General features: G+C 41.6%; 2 protein-coding genes across 6 annotated transcripts in view; one reads left to right on the top strand and one right to left on the bottom strand.

Moving 5' to 3' along the window:
- Positions 1 to 19,907, top strand: part of LOC136445839 (V-type proton ATPase 116 kDa subunit a 1-like) — a 268,423-nt gene that overhangs the window by 201,182 nt on the left and 47,334 nt on the right. The window lies entirely within an intron of this gene.
- The window catches only part of LOC136445916 (lachesin-like), a 33,722-nt gene continuing 14,109 nt past the window's right edge, over positions 295 to 19,907 (bottom strand). For 3 of the 5 annotated variants that reach the window (XM_066444142.1, XM_066444143.1, XM_066444141.1), the window contains exons 3-7: positions 6,806 to 6,990; positions 6,295 to 6,442; positions 5,464 to 5,748; positions 3,774 to 3,887; positions 295 to 2,954 (exon numbers count right to left, since the gene is read on the bottom strand). In XM_066444142.1, the coding sequence (XP_066300239.1) occupies positions 2,785 to 2,954; positions 3,774 to 3,887; positions 5,464 to 5,748; positions 6,295 to 6,442; positions 6,806 to 6,990 (902 nt within the window). In that variant the 3' untranslated portion in view covers positions 295 to 2,784. The remainder of the gene's footprint in view (positions 2,955 to 3,773; positions 3,888 to 5,463; positions 5,749 to 6,294; positions 6,443 to 6,805; positions 6,991 to 19,907) is intronic. The other 2 variants (XM_066444145.1, XM_066444144.1) reach the window with 2 other exon arrangements.

Below are 19,907 nucleotides of genomic sequence, written 5' to 3'. Positions count from 1 at the left end.
TGAAGTATCACATTATAGCTGACTGTGCTGTACTGTACTGTTTCATATAATTTACATTACCGGTAGTTTTATTTCATCTGACTTAATATATCATCATGAAGCAAACATATGATTTTCCAAAAATAGTAACTCAAACAACTGGATAAAACTTTGAAATTTTTGAAAGTTTCCAAATTCTATTTAGTTGCTGAGTAACTATTTTTGGCGTATCTTATCCTGGATGTCTATCCTTCATCAACGTACAAACATATGATTGTAGCCAAAGGTCTGCAACATAGAGTCCACACACCATAAAACGATGTACACACAGGATTTATTACATCCTCAGATTACACACGGTGAAAGTTCCAAGTCTGGACGATAGTAGTACAGGTGAGATACTAAGTGCTATATAAACTTTCATACATAGCGATGGTGTCTACGTTCACTTACGCAACTGCAGAACGACATAGTTCAAAGGCAGTGTTACAGGAGACTAGGTGGTGGATGAGCTGTACAGAGTGTTGTTGATGTGAGTTCTTTAAACCTGCGCCCCCCTCCCCTACACAGTCCGGCAGAATAAGTCATCTTACAGTTCCGAGTGCGCATGTGCAGTCGTGATGCATTGTGGTCTAGATTAAAGTTCAAGATCCCAATGAAGCCCATTTAGGGTTTTGTGGAAGTAACATTCAGATTCAGATTCCTTCGCTTGTAATTGATTCCCACTTCTTTTGCGACAGAAATTTCAAGCAGTTAAGAAAGTCACTGAAAACGAGCACAGCCTCCAAAAAGGCAGCAGAACGTTTGAAAAACGTCTGAATATTACTCTCCAAAACCCTAATTGTGCACTGGGATCTTGAACTTTGACCTTGACACGGAACTGTAAGATGCATGTAGCTGCATCTGTAGAGTAGATTGACGTTTGTACATGGAGTTTGACCTACCCACAATGCTTGTCACACACCACGTGGCCACAGCCTTGAATTTTAACAACGCGAGGATTCATGGGTATTCTTTTTAGGGATTGTGGGTAATATACAAGATGGCGGTTACATTCTCTATACAGTTTGGAGCTGGATGCTCTTTTGTTGTGGGGGTTGCTGCCATAGAGCTTGCGTCGAGAACTTCGACTTAAAGTCAACGTGCAGTTATATCAGTGGTTATTGTTTATATGTCATGACATTTTTTTTACAGATTTTTCAAATGTGTCCGACACTTTGAGGTACGTCAGTTAGAATATAGTTTCACTTTTTTGTTAGACGAGATCGACGGTTATATTGAAACGAATAAGATAATGAAAGTAATCTATGACGTATGTCAAGCGAATATGGTAACAACGAAAAGTAGTGTTTTTTGTTGAAATTCTGATAATTATAAAGTAGATTTTGACATTGCAACCTATGCATGTCACCAATCTCTCTAGAAGACTACAGGACGTAGAATTGCTGCTGTAAGACATATTTCAAATAAGTCGTTTTCTAACCGATGTTCCAAGGTTTGACACGTTACCTAACGTTACCTTAATCGTCTAGAACAATAAAAAACAATAAAGTAACACAGCAACGTCCATCCGAACAGCTATCTCTAATTGAAACTTTTCACTTTCACAAACAGTCACTCCCACATTTGGCTACAAACAGTTTCAAACGCACCCTTAGCCATATCATATTTGTCGGCACAAAATTCTTCAGTTAGTTTTCGTTTTCAGCTCCTGACAACAAAAGTTGATGGTACTTAGCACCAAGAAGCAATATGCACGTCGAAACAAATGGATTACAACTTTTTCACCCATCTAACTGCACAATATTCATTCCTAGCTAATATTATCTAAGGCCCTTGCTGACGACGAAATCTAAAATGCCTACATGGAAATATTGTTACAACTTTTTGAAACGGAAGAAAGGAAGAACTTAATGCCAATGTAAAAAATATACTAAGTATTCACAAACGCTAACTAATTTCATAAGATACACTAATCACCCCGACTGTTTAAAAGTCAAATTTTTGCCATGATATACAAATATAATTATGCACAATTATTGTACGACAACTCATTCCATTACGTATTCAATACTTCACAGCGCACACTTTTGTTAGTTTCACACCCTGATTGGCACAATTTTGTACAGCACAAGCAATTCACTTCAATTTTCGTCTTTTGGCAACCTGGGTTGACGGCAATCATAATCTCGCGAGAGTAGACGAGAATAGTCACTATCTCGCGAGAGCAGACGAGATATATCTATCGGAAAACCGAACTTGCCTTGATTCTTTTTACAGACATTATCAAGTCATGATAAAACAACATTTCATCTCGCTATTGGCCTCTGCACCTAAGTAACCTAAGGAGAGTCTGTATTTTAAGATGGCGACCATGACGTCCCAAAATGTTCTAAATGTGGCGAAGTGAGCAAAAAGTTATTGCCACTGGAATAACATTCTGAAAAATATGATGACTATGTTAAAGTAGAAGTCAACAAAACATTCAGGGTCGCGCCAATCTAAAGTCACAATCATTACGTGCCCTAACGCTAGGTCTAAAACCAGTCTTCAAGTGATTTGGGGTGTATCTTTGCTAGTTGTGTTTTCTGCTTTTTCCCGTAAAACGGTAGACATTATTAGACAAGTTTCTAACACCATTTGGGGACCAACTAAATTAAGAACAGGTAATAGAGTTAGAATCGTAGTTGTAAATATTTCACCCCGACTAATCGAAGCCTGTGTGTGCACATGTTATCACACGTCATCATTTGTTGGGCGCCTGTAGTGTGGACGTCACTTAAGGCATGGGTTAGCACGGAGGAATCATGACTGCCGAGGTCCAGCGAGGAATATGCTGAGCAGTAGGCACATGACGTACATACAGGCCTGTAGTCTCCCCACGCCGGACCGCGGGGCGGGGTACAGCGATGTGGCCGTGCTTTCTGGGTCCGAGTCATCGCCAACAACGAGGGGAGGCAGGGTCGCGTCAATACCTGGAGAGTGGGTCAGGGAAAAAAAGAGATATCTGTTCTCATGCGAGAAAAAGTAAGCAATCACAATCGCTTCGTTTTTGTTTTTTTGGTCATTTTTGTTTTTCCATCAATTTTGGACAAAGGTATAACGTTTTGTTAGAAACCTAACCAGGCCAATGTGAGGGGTTAATTTTTTTTCGAAGTGATAACGGTTACATAATTTCCAAGAAGAGGTGGCTAAAGCCAAGGACCTGGTAACTATTCGGTTATGAAATGATACAGGAGTTAGTAAAAATAAAACATGTTCTCCCACATCTTCTTGGAATTATGACAACTGCATGATAGATAACTTCAACAAAACCCTTTAGTTTGGCTACTTGGTAGCATCAAAGTCACGTTTTCAATGTTGACAAGTTCCACACACCAACATGAACAATTGGTTAGAATGGACCTTACTACATCAACAGATCAATTATACTGCATGATTGAGACTGACAATGCACGGGGGGGGGGGGGTATGGAATATCAAGGGACCGAAATCAATAAGAGATGGAAAATATTTGATCCTAGAAAAATTTCGAGAGGATTGTTTTGATCAACTATTTTTGATAGATAGCGAAGCTTTCATTGATAAGGGATAACTTTCAAACCAGCTTCGTCCGAAACATAGCTGAATACAGTTGGGCCCTCCGATATGCAAGCAAATGAAACTCCGACATTGTCGAACAGACCATCTATGTCTCGTAATGATACTGTGAAGGTTCGTCTCAGAGGGACTCCGCAACGAGACGCCATTTTGCCCTGTCACGCCCACGTTGCTTTTAAACCCATCTTACTCACCCTCTGAGGACAGTGAAGATACAACAGACGTCACAGATGACGTCATAGATGACGTGAGAGGTGGTAGTGGTGACGTTAGTGACGGTGTTGGGGCCAGGGTGGTAAGTTGGTCGGCTTGATGGACCAACGGAAATACGTCACGAAAAGGATCAACCAAGATGGTGGACAAACCACGAGGTTGAAGAGGATTATTGTAAAAGGGAAAAGGAAGAATGTGTTATGACGTCATTAGGTTTTTAACGGCATGAGCGACAGAGGAAGGGTTCAAGGACAGGGAGGAAGATTAGAGCAGGAGGACAGATTGGGATTGTAGAGGTCTCGTCTTTTCTCGCGTGATTTGAATTGTAACGAAACTTCTTTCAAATTTTAGTGTATATCTTAAAAGTACGTTACACTTCAAACAGTTTTTCTCAGTAGACAGATATATGAGACTACTAACTGGTCGTTAGCACAGTTGGGGCTTCTACCTTTGAAGAGATCTTCTGCACAAAATATGTACAGAATGTATTATTATGCTTCTCTAACTTTGTTCCAGTAGCACTGATCTCAAACAAAATGGTGGACAAATATGGCGGAATTTTTAGTTCCATCGAGCGTATCGTGATGTAGATTACCATATGGAGGGTGTTGTGCAGAGGGTGAGTAAGAGTCAGATAAAAGAGAAGAGCCGACATGTTCTGAAAGGTTCTCAATCATCAACAGCTGAACAGACGGAGTAGCGAGTGAGGGTATGCGACAGAAAGGCCACACTATGTTGGCCCCATGTTCATGAAGAACGTTTCAATGAAAATGCTGCGCGTGGAAAGGAAGTGGAAACTGATTGGCTGAGAGTTTGAAGAGCATACGTTAAGGAACAATGGAGAAAGGAAAATTCAACCCACGCTGAGGCACCAAGTTTGCTTACACACATTGAAGACCACTGCGCACACCACGGACGATGACAAAATACAGAAATTTATTTCTTTCCCCTTTGGAGAGCTCTCGTTGACAGTAGTCTTTGCAGTGCGTATTCATGCACTTTCGAACGGTTTTCCATATCGACTTTTCCATATCGTTTTACGACTGCAGACGTTTTGCGATGTTACCACCAAACGGCAAACCAATCAAGAGTAACGTCGCCTTGTGAGAACATGCCATGAGGTTATGAGTACTAGTAGTGCCTCATAGTAATTAGAACAAAGGAAATCACAAAAGTGGCGTGTGACGTATGGAAGAGAGAAAGTGCACCACTTACCAGCGACAGAACAGACAGAATAGACAGTGCAGAGAAGAAAGAAAGACCTAGCTTAGCATCTAGCAACAGGATTAGTAGAATCTTTTAGCTATACACTCTACTTGCTATAGCTAGTATAGTAAATGAAGTAGATAAGAGTGCATGAAATAATCGCATCCACATTTCTTGAACGAATATAACCTTTTTTTTCGTCCAAGCCATGAAGTCAATATGCGAAATTTGGAAACTGTTCTCCGCTAAATGCAATTCTAAAATCTTAAATGCATTCCTTTAAGTACCGCTGTTTTCTACTTAGATTTGCAATAGATATAACATGCGGTTCAACAGGTTGTATGACTTCACAGGCACATACAAGATCTAACTGCATGCAGAGCTTATGCCTGTCGCATGGCGACGCTTATGAAACATCATCAAAACCATTCAGAAGAGAGTAAACCTTGGAGGGAATGAACTCACTTAAGACATTGATGGAGATATCTTTGGAGGCGGCTTGGGGGGCGCCTTTGATAACATTTTCGACGGTGCACGTGTAGATCCCCTTGTCGGCTAGCGTGATGTTGGGGAAAACGAGGTTGCCGGAGTTGGCGTCGATCGTGGCTGCTTTCCCGAGGGCACCATTTTGTCTGGTCCAGCGGACGGCGGGGTCGGGGTTGCCGTCCGCGTTGCACATCAGGGTGAGGGAGCTGCCTTCTCTCACGGTGGAGCTGGGACTGGCCGTGATGCCGTCGATGCTGGGCGGGTCTAGGTTTTGACAGATGGATATAAAACAATATTATACCATCAGGCTCGCACCTGAGGCGTCGCCCAAAGGGATAAAATAAGAACTATCTAACATTATTCTCCAAGCGGAGGTTTCAATTTAGGGGGCTAGGAGTGACCGCGATTTTTAACGCGCCCCCCCCCCCCCAAGCGTTAAGAAAATCGCGGCTACTGCTAGCCCCCCCCCCCCCCATGGAAACCTCTGCTTGGAGAAGAACCTAATATTCCGATTTGGTGACCGTACCATCATCTTCAGATCAGACGATAAAAAGGAATTTCCACTGCAGTGCTATAACAAGCCGCTAGATGGTCAAAAAATCTCATCACTAAGTGAAACCTATCCATTCAGACCTTCTCGAGTTTTTCAGGTTGACAACCACGTACTCACACACAAACACACACACACACACACACACACGCGCGCGCGCACACGCACACACTAGAGAGGGCAAAAGAGACAGCTATAATAGGTTTGGATACCAGGCGCACATTACAGAAATTATGGGGGAAATTATAGGGGGTGCTTACAGTTGACGATGAGGTAGGCTGTTGAAGTTAAGTCCACTCCGTTGCCGAAGGTGATTGACAGCTGGTACGGTCCGTTATCCTCCTTCTGCACGTCCCTCACAAACAGCGTCGCCGCTCCGATCACGCTGAATTTCCGGTTTCCTCCGTTCTGTGGAATACGTCAATGAAGGTTAGACATCCAGATAATAAGATGTTATGCTACGGTCCCAATTGCACCGGTGCCCGTCGGGGGTGTAGTCCCGGCCGGCCCCCGAAGCCACAAATTTCTTCTGGTGCTTGCACGATTACCTAACGGTGTCTATTTGTTACCAGGTCCCGCGTTGATTTTAGAAAGAGCTCATGATACATTACAATTGTCCTGGAGTAAAGTTTTGTTTTATGTATGCTGATGAAGTGTAATTTTGCATATCGTCATCACACTCACGCCACCCAACCCGATATCCCAATCTTGGCCCCCGGCCAGCTTAAAGAAAAAAGCTTTTCTTGTTTTAAACTATAATATAATAATTACCTGGTTCTGATCGAAGTACTGAAGTGGTCCAGTGTTTCCACCTGACCTTGAGGCCAGGGCCGTGGAGGGCACCTTCTTCCAGACTTCGAATAACCGAGCCTCGCCGTTGGCGTCGAAAGTCCACTCCAGGTTCACATCGTCACCAATCGACGCCGTTACATTTTCTGGGTCATTTATAACTTGCCCTGTAGAAGAGGAAATCGTAACATTAAGATTACATGAGAAGTGCATTATCTTGTTCTTGGGCTGGCTGAAACTTTCGCTGACTGAGCATCCTTACATTACAAAATATCAAATGTTCCAATAAGCCACCCCACCGTTCCGAGTGCGTGTGCGCAGTCGTGATGAATTGTGGTCTAGTTCAGTTAATAATCGTATTCTGACACATTTGCTCTACAAAATTCCACTCGTCAATACGTTTTTAAGGTAGAAGGTTTAAACAACGATGAAAGTCACTGAACACAGTCGTCGATATGGCTTCAGAATGATGAATATTACTAACATCCATAGGATCGTAACCTTTGACCTAGACCACAATGCATCACGACAGCACATGCGCACTGTGAGATGGCTTATTGCATAAAAGTTCAACATGAAACGACAAGGAAAAACATTATTGCTCGAGTGTTGCAGAAAAATGGAAATATTACAGATATACATATGTAAATGCAACGTAAGGGTGACATGGCAAAACAGGTATTTCCGATAACATCAACATGTTAATCTGATAAGTCGTTAATTATCTGATAAGTAGGTCAATGGACAGCTGGTCACTGTGCCCTGTCCGAACTAAATTGCCATAGGTGTAAAGGTCAGATATTGGTCATCTGTCTTCCATGATATTGCGGGTCACTGGGTCATACAAGTTATTATTCCTATTCACTGTTCATGGTAAATTTTGAGAGACACTATTTCGCTCTTTGGTTGAATGAACAGGGACGTTTAAGATGCGAATTGAGGGGTACTAGTATTTCCCAGCTGTCCGAACTTACATACGAGTTTGTATCAATTAGCTGTATCAACATCATCCGTAATCATTAATTGGTTTTAGTACTTCCTTTATAGAGCGTGTAATGTAATTATTCTATCTGTATTGTGTTAGTTTTGTTTGTTATGTTCAAAGACCAAGTATGTAATTCAGCACGTTTTAACGCCTGCAAAGTGCTTAGAGGTTGTCAACCAATCACTAAACTATTATTTTTATCATTACAACCTCATTATTCTTAAAAGTTAAAACTTCATACAAAATCGTGTATTTCTCATCGCTACGATAAAAATGACGACAAGTAAAGTTTTAGGAAACGTTTTCACACATCATCTATCTTTTATGCCATCGGAACCTCATTATCTGCTAATCAAGTTATCGTGCTGACAGCCAATCAGGAAATCGATCCAATAAGACGAATTAAGGCTAAGTGGTGGGGACTTGGAAGACTTCTTAATCAGTACTTGACCTTATTACGGTACGGAAACGAAGTCCGTAACAAGTCTGGAGAAGAAGATACCGGCGCCCCGGCTTAGACTTCAGGACATGTTGATTAAAATCTTTTGAGACGTTCTTTTGTCCGTTACGAGTCGGTGAGTCTAAGCCTTTGTCGTAATGAAGCACAGAACCAATTTAGCTCGGGGAAGTTGATTTGTAGAAATTAACATCTAACGGCCCCCCTCCCCCTTCTTCATGTTCTTTCAGTTTGTGAACTAGGAAAAGTAACCTTACAACTTCCTGTTCTCCGCAATGCTGATAGTTGTTAGTTGATCTATTTGTGTAATCGGGCATTTTCGGGCATCTAAAGATCTTTTGAGTAAATCTTCATGAGTTTTATTTTCATTTAAAAGTTCTTTTGGAGGGTTAATTGCGACATGAAAAATACATAGAAAAGTATACAGATAAGTTAAGAATGGTGAAAAGTGAAACAAGTGGCTATTTTGCTACGGAATACAATCTACGCTTTTTGGGTTTCACTTCTTTTTTGGAAGCAGCGGAATTGACTAATTTTTCATTATTTAAAAATTGTATAGATTAAGTTCAAAATATCCCACTTGTCTTTCTCGCTGACTTCAAACCATGCTGTGATATATTCTCTGAAAATTTAATTAAGCAATTGACATTTAGAATGATGACTTCTCCAGTTTTTCCGATGTTGAAAAACGGCCGGGAGGCATCAATTATTCGCTACACATCAGATTCGCCAGTTCTCAGAAAGACCATTAGTCATTAATAAGATACATTTTTAAAAAGTCGACCACATTGAAACGATAGTAGCGGAGGGACCGGCTAATGAGTTGCGCAGTAGAGTGCACGTTGCAAACCCTTTACTATTTTGTGTACTTATTTTTGAAAAAAAAAAAAAAACATTCCTGGGCAAATTTTGCTCAGAATGGTCCAGTTTTCTGCTAGGGAGGACAGAAGAATGTGTATTTTGAAAATCTGGCCAAAGTACGTGACCTTTGGCATGTTTTGATCTGGGATTGACCCCTGAACCCTTCTCTTCTGGATGGACTGATATATTAGGATGGGGGGTGAACTCTAGGTCTCATCTGAAACTTCTGGCTTTAGCTCGTTAAAATGCAAGAGTTGACCTCCAGCTTTTTTTACCTAAAGAAACCTGACAAATCCAGCTTCGCAGGGGTGGTAAAGATTTGTGGTTTGAAATGTAGATACATGTATTTTAAAGTGATTGTTTTTGATTGCTTAACCATGTGTTGCATTGGAAACTCGCTCCCTCCCCAGTAAGAGGTGATAATGACTAAGCCTCGGGGGGGATCGTTGTGTTTTGTGTCGCTAGGCGTCCGTCTTTACCGGGACAGTAGTAAATTAGCAGTGACAAATAGAAACAAAGGTTAAACCAGAGGCAGAAACGAATGTCTGGACGTTCAGCGGCAATACATCACACGGATGCCCGCAGGAAAGGGTATTTATCACAGCCACAACAGGCCTGCACACATTTCATATGAGCAGACATTTCTTGGAGGCAATAAAAAAAATATACAAGGATGTATGTTACATGTAGATGTAATGGTGAAAGGGGATACAACTAATAAAAGTAGCGTATGTAATAAGGTCTTTGCTTTCACTCTATTAATTTAGTTTTCCATTGTATTCGTTTTTTGGTTTTCTGGAATGGCCATGTTTGGGCAGAAAAACGATAAATAAAAAAAAGATAAATAAAAATAAACAAACGATAAGGTTAGGCCGTTAAGTTCAATAACTCCCAACTGTTCAACTCCAAGCAGAAGGGAGGATCAGTCGGTCGTAGTGTTTACGCGTATTTTTGGAACATTAAGTACAATTTTCTATAACAATCGCACCTTTTTAATTCTTTTTAATACATATGCCGACGGTCTCTCTTTTCTATGCTATCCAATGCAATCTCTGTAAACGTAGTGTAGTTGGGCACACGCACACACACGCGCGCACACACACACACACACACGCACGCACACACACACGCACACACACACACACACACACACACACGCACACACGCACCCCTGCATCCTTTGCGTAGTTCGTTCTAACAAGGAGGTTAAAATATCTTATTTCAACCTCCTTCCTGGTTCCAAGTAATCTAAAAACACCCGAGTAGTACGCACAGACCGTGCCAGGGGCACCTTAAGCTTGTCCCAGAAACGGGGCTACGACCTTGAACTCCACCCTACCCCGTAGCCGTAGACGAACCTTCTCCATTTTCGGGATAGGAATTGATTGAACCTCTCCGAGTGTGGCTCGAGGGGCCGAACGTCGACCGTACGTACAGGGACCATGAGTGAGGTAACACTCTTGTACTCCTCTCACAGAGTTAAGCCTGTTGGCTGAATGATGGCTACGTCATTGATTTGATAACTGCTTTAAAAAAATCTCAACATTCAAAGAACGGAAAATAGTCAAACTTCAGAGATAATAAAAATTCATCGTGTTGTGCAACGTAACCTCCTATTTTCCTTTTCGTCTTTCTTTCCCTATGCTTTGATAGTTGTTATATTGTAATGTGAAAAAAAAACTATTGTGTTGAACAAGATACCAAAACCAAATGTTCTGCTGCAGTACCACAAAATGCTGTTAGGAACCTATAATCACACTTGTCCTTTGTCTCTCTAAAATCCACCGAGTGACACTCATCCCAAATGTTACAAAGATCCATCAACAGCTTCTAAAGTTGTACCGTCTACAATCAAGCCCACAAACGGTACCGAAAACATGGCCTTTTGGTGAAGTTGATAAACACATGGAGCAAGAGTCGTTGTATTTCATTGAGAGAGACACGAATGAATCGATCATTTTCATTGGATAGCGTCCATTCAATGTTCACACTTTGCAATAGTTTAGCCAACAGTAACGTGCGAAGGAACACGTATTTGTCCCTCAAAGGGTGCCATGTGGTGGATACACGCGGTGAACTCGCGTGAACTTGTCGAGAGTGGTTCGGGCACGTACAGGGAATATCAATAACCTCCTCTGGAATTTGATGCCACCTACTATAATGCATGGAGTGGTGAAAGGATATGAAAGGTGCATTTCTGGTAGCCTCGATAGCAGGCGTCTCAGGTACTTTAATCTATAGGATAAAACAGATTCGTCGGTTCACAGCTGTCCAATAACTTCGGTTAGAATGAAGGGAGGGGGCAGTTGTAGGACAGAAACGTCTTGGAAACATACGCTGTAAAAACTGTTAATTATTTTTCGTTTTGCAAGGTCTCTATTGAAGAGATCTAAACTTAACCATGTATGTCTAATTGCTCGTATAATATGACATAAAAAAGGAAGTAATGTGGGAACGTTTAACTCAATAGAGGCTAAACATATGGCACATTCTTGTATTGAATCATGCAGCTCTCTGGACTGTTTTTACTGCCATGCCATCTCTATTTGTGCTTCATCAAAAGGGGAGACTTCTATTGTTCTGTGTGAGACCTTTGCAGGCTTACGTTTGTTATCCTGTTGATATCTGACCAATGCACATCCTCGAAACGGTACCAAGCTGTCCAATCACAACATCAGAATGATGCCACCAAAACAACATCTGACCAATGAACACCCTCCAAACGGTGACATACGGCCCAATCACACCATCGGAGAGATGCCACCCGACCGACGTCTGACCAATGAACATTCTCCAAACTGTGCCAAACGGTCCAATCACAACATCAGAAAGGTTTCAACGAATCGATGTCTGACCGATAATTTTTTTCAAAACGGTGACAAACCGACCAATCACAATACTAGAGAGATGCCACTGACTTGACGTCTGACCAATGAACATCCAGCAAACGGTGCCAAACTATCCAATCACAACCTCCGAAAGACACCCTCTTCTCACCGAGCGACTGCGCCTGCGCCGTGTCCCAAGTCCTAGTACCCCTAGATGAACCCACTATTATGATGATGACTTCAGGGGGGCGTACCTCCCCATTTAGGGCCCCACACAAGCGGAACTCGCCGTATTGCACGACAATATTTCATCCCGGAGCGTTGTTGTTGTGCTTCTGCCTTATCCCCACCACCTGGCATCTCATTTGAGTTAATGTCAGCCGCCGTTTGTCACGCGTTCGGGGTCGCTATCGCAGGGCTCAGCGGATCGACCAAGCGAGTACGAGAAAAGCGCACTGCTCCCCTGATAGCCTTATCTACCGTGGGGCTTCTCTCATACTCAATGGCTTGGGGAGTACGATAAAAATGAAAATGATTTGCGCATAAAATATCAGAACAAAGAATGGTACTGCGAGGGTGCTAGAATAAGGACATAGCACTGAAAAAAAGATTAAAATGCATTTATCTGACTTCAAATTAGGATATTTCTACCACGAATCTACCATAAAAATGACAACCATTTAGAAAATCAGCACAAAGAAGGATACCATGAAGGAATTATAAGGATATTGTTTTCAAAACAGAGTATTGAAGAAAGGTTAGAATTCACATATATGACTTTTAGTACTTATAAATTATGCTATTTCTACCATGAACGTACAACCCAAATGACAACCAGTTTGAAAATAATCGCAATGAAAGATACTATACATGTGAAGGTACTTTGAGGATAAGTTGTAATCACAAGATATCAAAAGGATGAAAGTCATATGTCTGACTAATAAATTATAGGCTATAGCCATTTCTACAATTGATCTACCTTAAAAATGACGACTACTTATAATCACACCAACTTTCATCCCCGTTAAAATCTCCATACGGCTAAAAGACAAAGTACAATCGCAAAGATTTACGAGTATGTATCATGTGTATGTGCACGTTGAATTAGTTTAAGTTCTATTAGAAAGATGGGCATGCAACTGAGTTTTAGTACCATAATTGGGCAAAATGCCCTGTACTTGTTGCATAGATCTACTACACTACGAATATCTGATGTGATGATATGATACTGAAGAAGCTATACGTATCTCCGATATGCGTCCATTCCCTCGTATCAAAAGTAAAACTGGAACCTCAAACCGTCAAAACGCCTGACTCGACAGTATCTATGGAGGGTTGTCCATTTCGGGCAATACGAAATCACTTCAAAATAAAAAAATAGCGCGTGGGTTTTCTAACTTCAACGAAAGGACGATGAACTTATCCTTATGAGATACCATTTTAATTTTTTTTACGCTAGGGAGTGGCAGTTGAAACAAATCCTTGAAGATACCCCCTGTAAGATGACAAGATGGTATGGCCTAAAAGGTATGAGCATTTTTGTCTCTTCCTGATCAGAATCTGAGGAGACGAATGAGCTGGTAGATATCTATCTCCAGGCAGATCTTCTCGTGACAAAATCGTAACTGCCAGGGAAGATGTTCTTGACCTGTGGATACATGTAGCCTCCACCAGGTCTTCCTACGGGGGTACAGATCGTGGAATTCGGCAAAAACAAGAATAATTGGCCAGGAGAGCCAGTTAACATTTCTGCCGGCCAAAGAATCCCTATGGTGGGCAACCTACTCTGGCAAATATTCTTCTATAGTCTGGTAGAGACTCTAGCCCGTGTCTAGCACCAACAGGCATTCCTAAGGGGTACCGGTTATGGAAAGTAGAAATTAGGTTGATAATTGGCCAGGAGGGTGAGTACGTGGTGAGGGCAACATTTCTCTTAAGCTTGGAACTGCGCGAGCAAATGAAATCCTATGGAGGCCAAACTTCCCTGGTAAATATTCCCTCTACAGCCAGCGTAGTTAGTCTGGTTGAGACTATTTCTTAACGGCAGTTGCCACGGAAAGACCTGCTAAGAGACTATATCAGGTAGATCTGTCCTGCTCGGTTCTTCCCATCGCAGCAGACCAATTCGTTCCACTCCAAACATTCTAATCAATCCTTAAAGAAAGGGACGCACGTAGATTTACGGTAGCTTTAACAGCAGGGATCATAAATACTCCATGACGTGGAAGTACTGTCATTCATACTACCGTTATCAACAGACGGTACAGGGAAGGACGATTTATGACGTCATAGTCACAAGATCTGTTTCGCTGATTCCTGCCCTAGTGTTATCGATTATTTCATATTTATGTACTTGTTATGTTGTGGGGGACTTTTGGGGGAGTTTTGGCTGGATCAGAATAAGAATAGGAAAACGTAAAACCAAGAGAATATGTTGTATATATCTGACAAAGTGTGTCGGACAAGTAATATTATGTCTATTCTAGTCTGTACTCGAATATCATTATTGATATCTGTGACCAGATTCTGTTGCAAAGTCCCAAAGTGTAACGATAAATTAAAAATTTGAAATTACGGAATATTTTCAGTAACGCAATGAAATAACACTTATGTTTGTAACGTTATGTAACTTGCATATGTAACATTACTTATGAAAATGCGGAAACTACGGAATATTTTTCGTAACGCAGGAAAATAGCACACATGTAATTTATATCATTACGATATATAACAAATGTCCATGAAGGTTAGACATCCAGGTAATAAGATACGCATGGTAACAGTTACTCAAATAACTACATAAAACTATCCTGTTGGTTGAGTAACTCCTATCCTGCGTTATATAACAAAATGAGTAAATTACGGAATGATTTGCGTAACGCATTGAAATAACACAGCATTAAAAATAGAAAGGGAATCAAAATCAATAATAGCGGATTATAAAAACGATTTTTGTGCCCCAGCCCACAGAAGGAACGCAGTAGGGAATGTTATCTACGGTTGGGATCTCTTATCCGTGTTGCGGTGCGGTTGTCTATTCATTATTAGCCTTGACTGAAAGCCAATATTAAACGTGCACGAGACCGCTGATGACTGTGTCAAGGGTTCGTTACACAGATGGGAATTCAGTTAAACAGTGGGGGAAGTGTTTTGGGGGTGGTTATTGGTTAAGACTCTCCGTGACGACGGTATAGGGTGTGAAGGACGTTCACATAGGGGTTTGTTATGAATGGAATGTAAATCGGATTGTATTCAAGCCTAATTCAAACAGGTTTAGACTTTGTAACAGTCCAAATCGGATGTGAATTGGTTTATTTTCAAACTGTCAAACTACCCGGATAGATTGTAGTCAAATCTAATTCAAACCGGTTTAGACTTTGTAAATTTGAACAGTCCAAATCGGATGTGAATTGATTTATTTTCAAACTGTCAAACCACCTGGATAGGTGGTTTTAGACAGTTTGAAAACAAACCAATTCATATCTGCATCTGGTTTGAATCATTTGTGGCCCATTCAGATCAACCCCAAATATAACCGGTTTGACTTGGATTTGACTAAAAATATAGGTATGTTGGCAAATACAAACTCCTAATGACAGTCAAGCTTTCTAGCAAAATGTTCTCCATATTTCACAAATTCTACTGTTCTTGCAGCCCACAGAGAAGTCTGGTAGAGACTAGTGCAGGTTGCGCAGTGACGAAGTGCAAGAATAAGTACCGCATTAGAAGTCCACGGAGCGTACAGATGGTATTAGTTCACAGTCATGCTCCAACACGGTCTGCAGTGATATTGCCTGATGACATTGCAATCATCAGGCACGCATAGATGTCCTGCACACACGTGTGATTTGTGTTAGCAGCATGGCACTTTAATGCCGCGAAACAATACATATCCGTAGTTTGTTTTTGGCACACATTTTGATGGCTAATCTTTCAAAATATGTCCAAAAAAAGCACACTACGGATTTGGTGCGCCGATGTGCCAATATCTTCACATTGACATCCACCAAGAGCCGTTGATTTTATATTCTAAACAATACATATGTCACATGCGTGACAACTCGGTTGGAACACCACAGCACAGTGGGAGGCAGAATTGTACAGCATCGTAAACGCTACAATGTCTAATCAGATTCGGCTAATGTGTTTACGCCTGTGTTTGAGCCATTTAGTACTATTTTCTAGTATTACACTTCTTAACGGTTCACGTCCTTTAAAAAGTGAAATACTGGAAACGAATACTAAATGTGAAACACTGAATGAGCCGGATCCTTACATCTACTTGGAGATTAGAGTATAGATATCCCGCTATTGCAATATATAAAGGGTCAAGGTATAAGCAGTCGTCCTCAACTGAGGTGAAGCATGGTGCTTTTGGAAAAATAATAATGATGTCTCAAAACCACCTCAGTAACAAAAACACGGCGACCTGCTTTTGTATATCATTATCAATTTCAATTACGACCAGTTGTAATGAAAATGTTTTATGTTCTATTATCGCAGTTATAAGTAGCAAGTTTTTTTTCTGTTTAACGTGAAAAATTCTACGTCAAATCTAGGCGACTCTTCTTAAAACTTTCCAGAATAAAACAAAAATGCGTTCGAATGACAAAAAAATCACCACCAAGGTAACAAATGATTTTTCCCTTCTTCTAATGTCCATTTCCCGAGGACGAAAACGGTCAGTCCCCTAAACCTACATGATGTATTCAGGAAAATATAAATCTGCCAAGTTAGCGTAAACAATAGATGATTGATGTAAGAATTGGCGGCACTTCATTGCGATCGATGTTGGAGACGCTTTTCTAAATTAAAAGGTCGCCATGACCGAGTAACTGCGACTCACGTCTAACCAACCAATCAGACAGCGGGGAAGAATGATGGGCATCACGTGTTCACACGCGTGATCTTCACGTGACATCAAAGGCTTTCGCATAGTAATGTCACGGGGTTCTCATTAGATACGAATACGTTATTTCTCCGCGAGCGCTCCTGCTTTCAAATGAAAAACAAGAATACGTGACAATCTCCCGTTGCAAGCTCTTGCTTGGGGATTATTTCTATCCCTTTGCGGTGACTTTTCGGGTATTCCCAGTTGTAAATGATTTGCTTTATGGCCAGAGGAAATGTATTCCTGTCATGAGCGCTTCAAATCGGTGCTATTCAGAGCACACAAACGCTGCTGATCTAGTTAATCCTTACGTGAAAAAGACGCAACCGTTTGAGTTATCCCTCTTTTATTCGCTGTGACAGCGGTGACTTCTCGGCGTAACGACACCCAAGCGGACGCAGCGTTTTTACGCCGGGCGCCTCACGGGTGCAATCAATGAGTTCGATGCACGGAGCATCCTTCCATACATATCTTACTTCGTGAGGTCAGAAAGCACTTCGAGACTAGAAGCACTTGTCAGCTCAGAAGAGGACTAGAAATAGCCATGCCTTTAAGTACCAGAGTTATCAGCCAAGGGTTGATGCGTTCAAAAAATCGTATTTTCCGAGAACCATATTAGAATAGAACTCGTTGTCATCAATTACTGCATCCTCACTAAATATCTTTAAAGAACGGTTACAGTCAGATATGCAAAGACTAGGTGTAACACACCGTTCGGTGTAATATAACCAGAAGCTGGTGTGCTTCGCCGAATGGCGGTTATACCGGCTAAACAGATACAGATACAGAAGACTAGTCTTTTTGTCTGCGAGTCTGTAGAGATACCAACAGCCGTGTCACAGTGTGATGGTGTATTCAGCACCAGGGACAGGACAGCACTTTAACCAACAATAGCAAATCAGGACTTCCTGGCCGACTCCAAAACAACCAAGCATATTTTTTTATTGCTAATTGTCCGTTTATTCAGATGCTCTTGCGACAAATCATATATCGAGCAGTACAGCTGTCAAAAGATGTCTACATTTTACTGAAGGGTGCTAAGTACTGCTTAGCATTCAGCACAAGGGACTGACGATTGTTTGGTGGCGTTACGCCAGGGACCCGCCATGATCATTGCTACAGTTGTGGCAGATACAATCAAGGGAAGGTCTGACAAATGTACCGGATCCCTGCAAGTTTCCCAGAGGGGGAAATGTGCGATCCGTCTTTTGATCTAGCAAATCTCCTGATATATGCAGATCTGTACGCGGACATGTTTCATCGGGGGGCGTTTCATATGTTATTTTCGTGTCCTGAAAAAGCATTTTTCATCCACGGTTTAAACTATTTCCAAATTGCCAACATTATTCACCGCAGATAAAAATAGACAGTTCCAAATTCTACGCGTTTGTAGGTTCTCAGACAGTAGAAGAGTAAAATAGACCTCAGATGCCCAACAGGGGCGGAAGGAATTATTTGGGGGGAGGCGTTGTGCTGACGGATGACCTTATCACTCACTCAGTTTCAGGTTAGATCCTTGCGCGTCCGTGACCCTTGGAGAGGACATGTTGTGAAGTCAGCCATGGATTGAACCGTGGATAATGGAAAGTCGTGATAAAAAGAAATTCACGGTGATAGGTGAACTGTACTTCATACCTATCACTACAAGGACATATACACACGTAACAAATCATATAGAAGCAGAAATCCGCGAGTTTGTGGTGAATATGAATCTAAGACCCCGTTCACACTCATTTTTTTCAATCGCGATTGAAGTATAATCGCGATTGTTCGATCCGATCGCGATTGAACGCAAAGAAACTTTTGCGTTCACACTGCGTTTCGCCAAGTGGATTAAAGTACGCCGTGATCCGATCGCGATTGAAGCACGATTGAAGCATGCTATCGGCGATCATCTGGTAAATGTTGTTGTTGTCCTTGTTTTGTGTCTATTTTTTCGCTAGACATTGTCACTTGGTGCGGTAAATGTCCCTCTTTCGGTGACATTTCCCCAGTTTGGCCTGCACCTCCTCTCTCCCCCAGATTGCGATGAGGACCCTGGTCTCCTCATCGCGCCATCTGCCACCAGCTGAAGTTGCTGACGGAGTTTTATCCTTCTTCTTGGGCATTGTTGACGATGAAAAGTTGTTGTTGTTGTAAAAGAGCGATCTGACGTGCGGCTTGGGTTTGTTTTCCCGCGCGATGCGAACTATGACCCCACGTACCCGCATGTATGACCTCCCACCCCCGGAACCAGCCGAAATCTCCGCCGATCGCGATGGAATGAATCGTAGTTGTGTTCACACTCAAAATTTGATAGGATTGGATTGGATCCGATCGCGATTAATCCAATCAAACTACCTCCGGAGGTAGTTACAATCCAATCGCGATTGGATCGTTTTGGATCGTTCCAATCGCGATTGGGAGCGTTCACACTGAAAAAATCAATCGCGATCGGATCGATTCAATCGCGATTATACTTCAATCGCGATTGAAAAAAATGAGTGAGAACGGGGTCTAAACATACTTTTAAACGTCACATGCTTTGTCTGTGTTTATCACACCAGTAAACGATATGAACATGTAGCCGTAGCTCTTTGAGACTAACGTTTTAATTTTGACAAAATTTTGTGAAATGTTTCTTTTACTTTTGATACCAGAAACGCATTAATTGTACACACGCATATATGGCAAAGCGTAAAAAGAGACAATTTGGTGAGGATGTTTTTAGTTTGGTAATTATTTTGTCTCATCCGTATGGTTGATGGTGCTTTCGTTGCTAAACATGTACCTTAGAACACGTACATGCAAGCAGAGATGACCTCTGGCAGTGACCTTTGCCACCAACCGGTCTTTTCACGAATTCCTCCCGTTCAATTGTCGGAACCGTTAGTCTATATGCGTACAACATGCCCCAGGAGCAGACCTATAATTGCCGGGTACAGTACAGTGCAGTATATAGTACAGTACAGTACAGTACAGAACAGTACAGTACAGTGTTCGCAGGAGAAGAAGAAAAGGATGTCTAGGTCAAAACTATCACAAAAGCACAAGTGAGATAAACTATATTTCATAGACTGGAA

The sequence above is a fragment of the Branchiostoma lanceolatum genome, chromosome 12 (genome assembly GCF_035083965.1).
Source record: "Branchiostoma lanceolatum isolate klBraLanc5 chromosome 12, klBraLanc5.hap2, whole genome shotgun sequence".
Classification (NCBI taxonomy): Eukaryota; Metazoa; Chordata; class Leptocardii; order Amphioxiformes; family Branchiostomatidae; genus Branchiostoma; species Branchiostoma lanceolatum.
The sequence above is the reverse complement of the archived record's forward strand: the minus strand, read 5'-3'. Positions and strand labels throughout refer to the sequence as shown.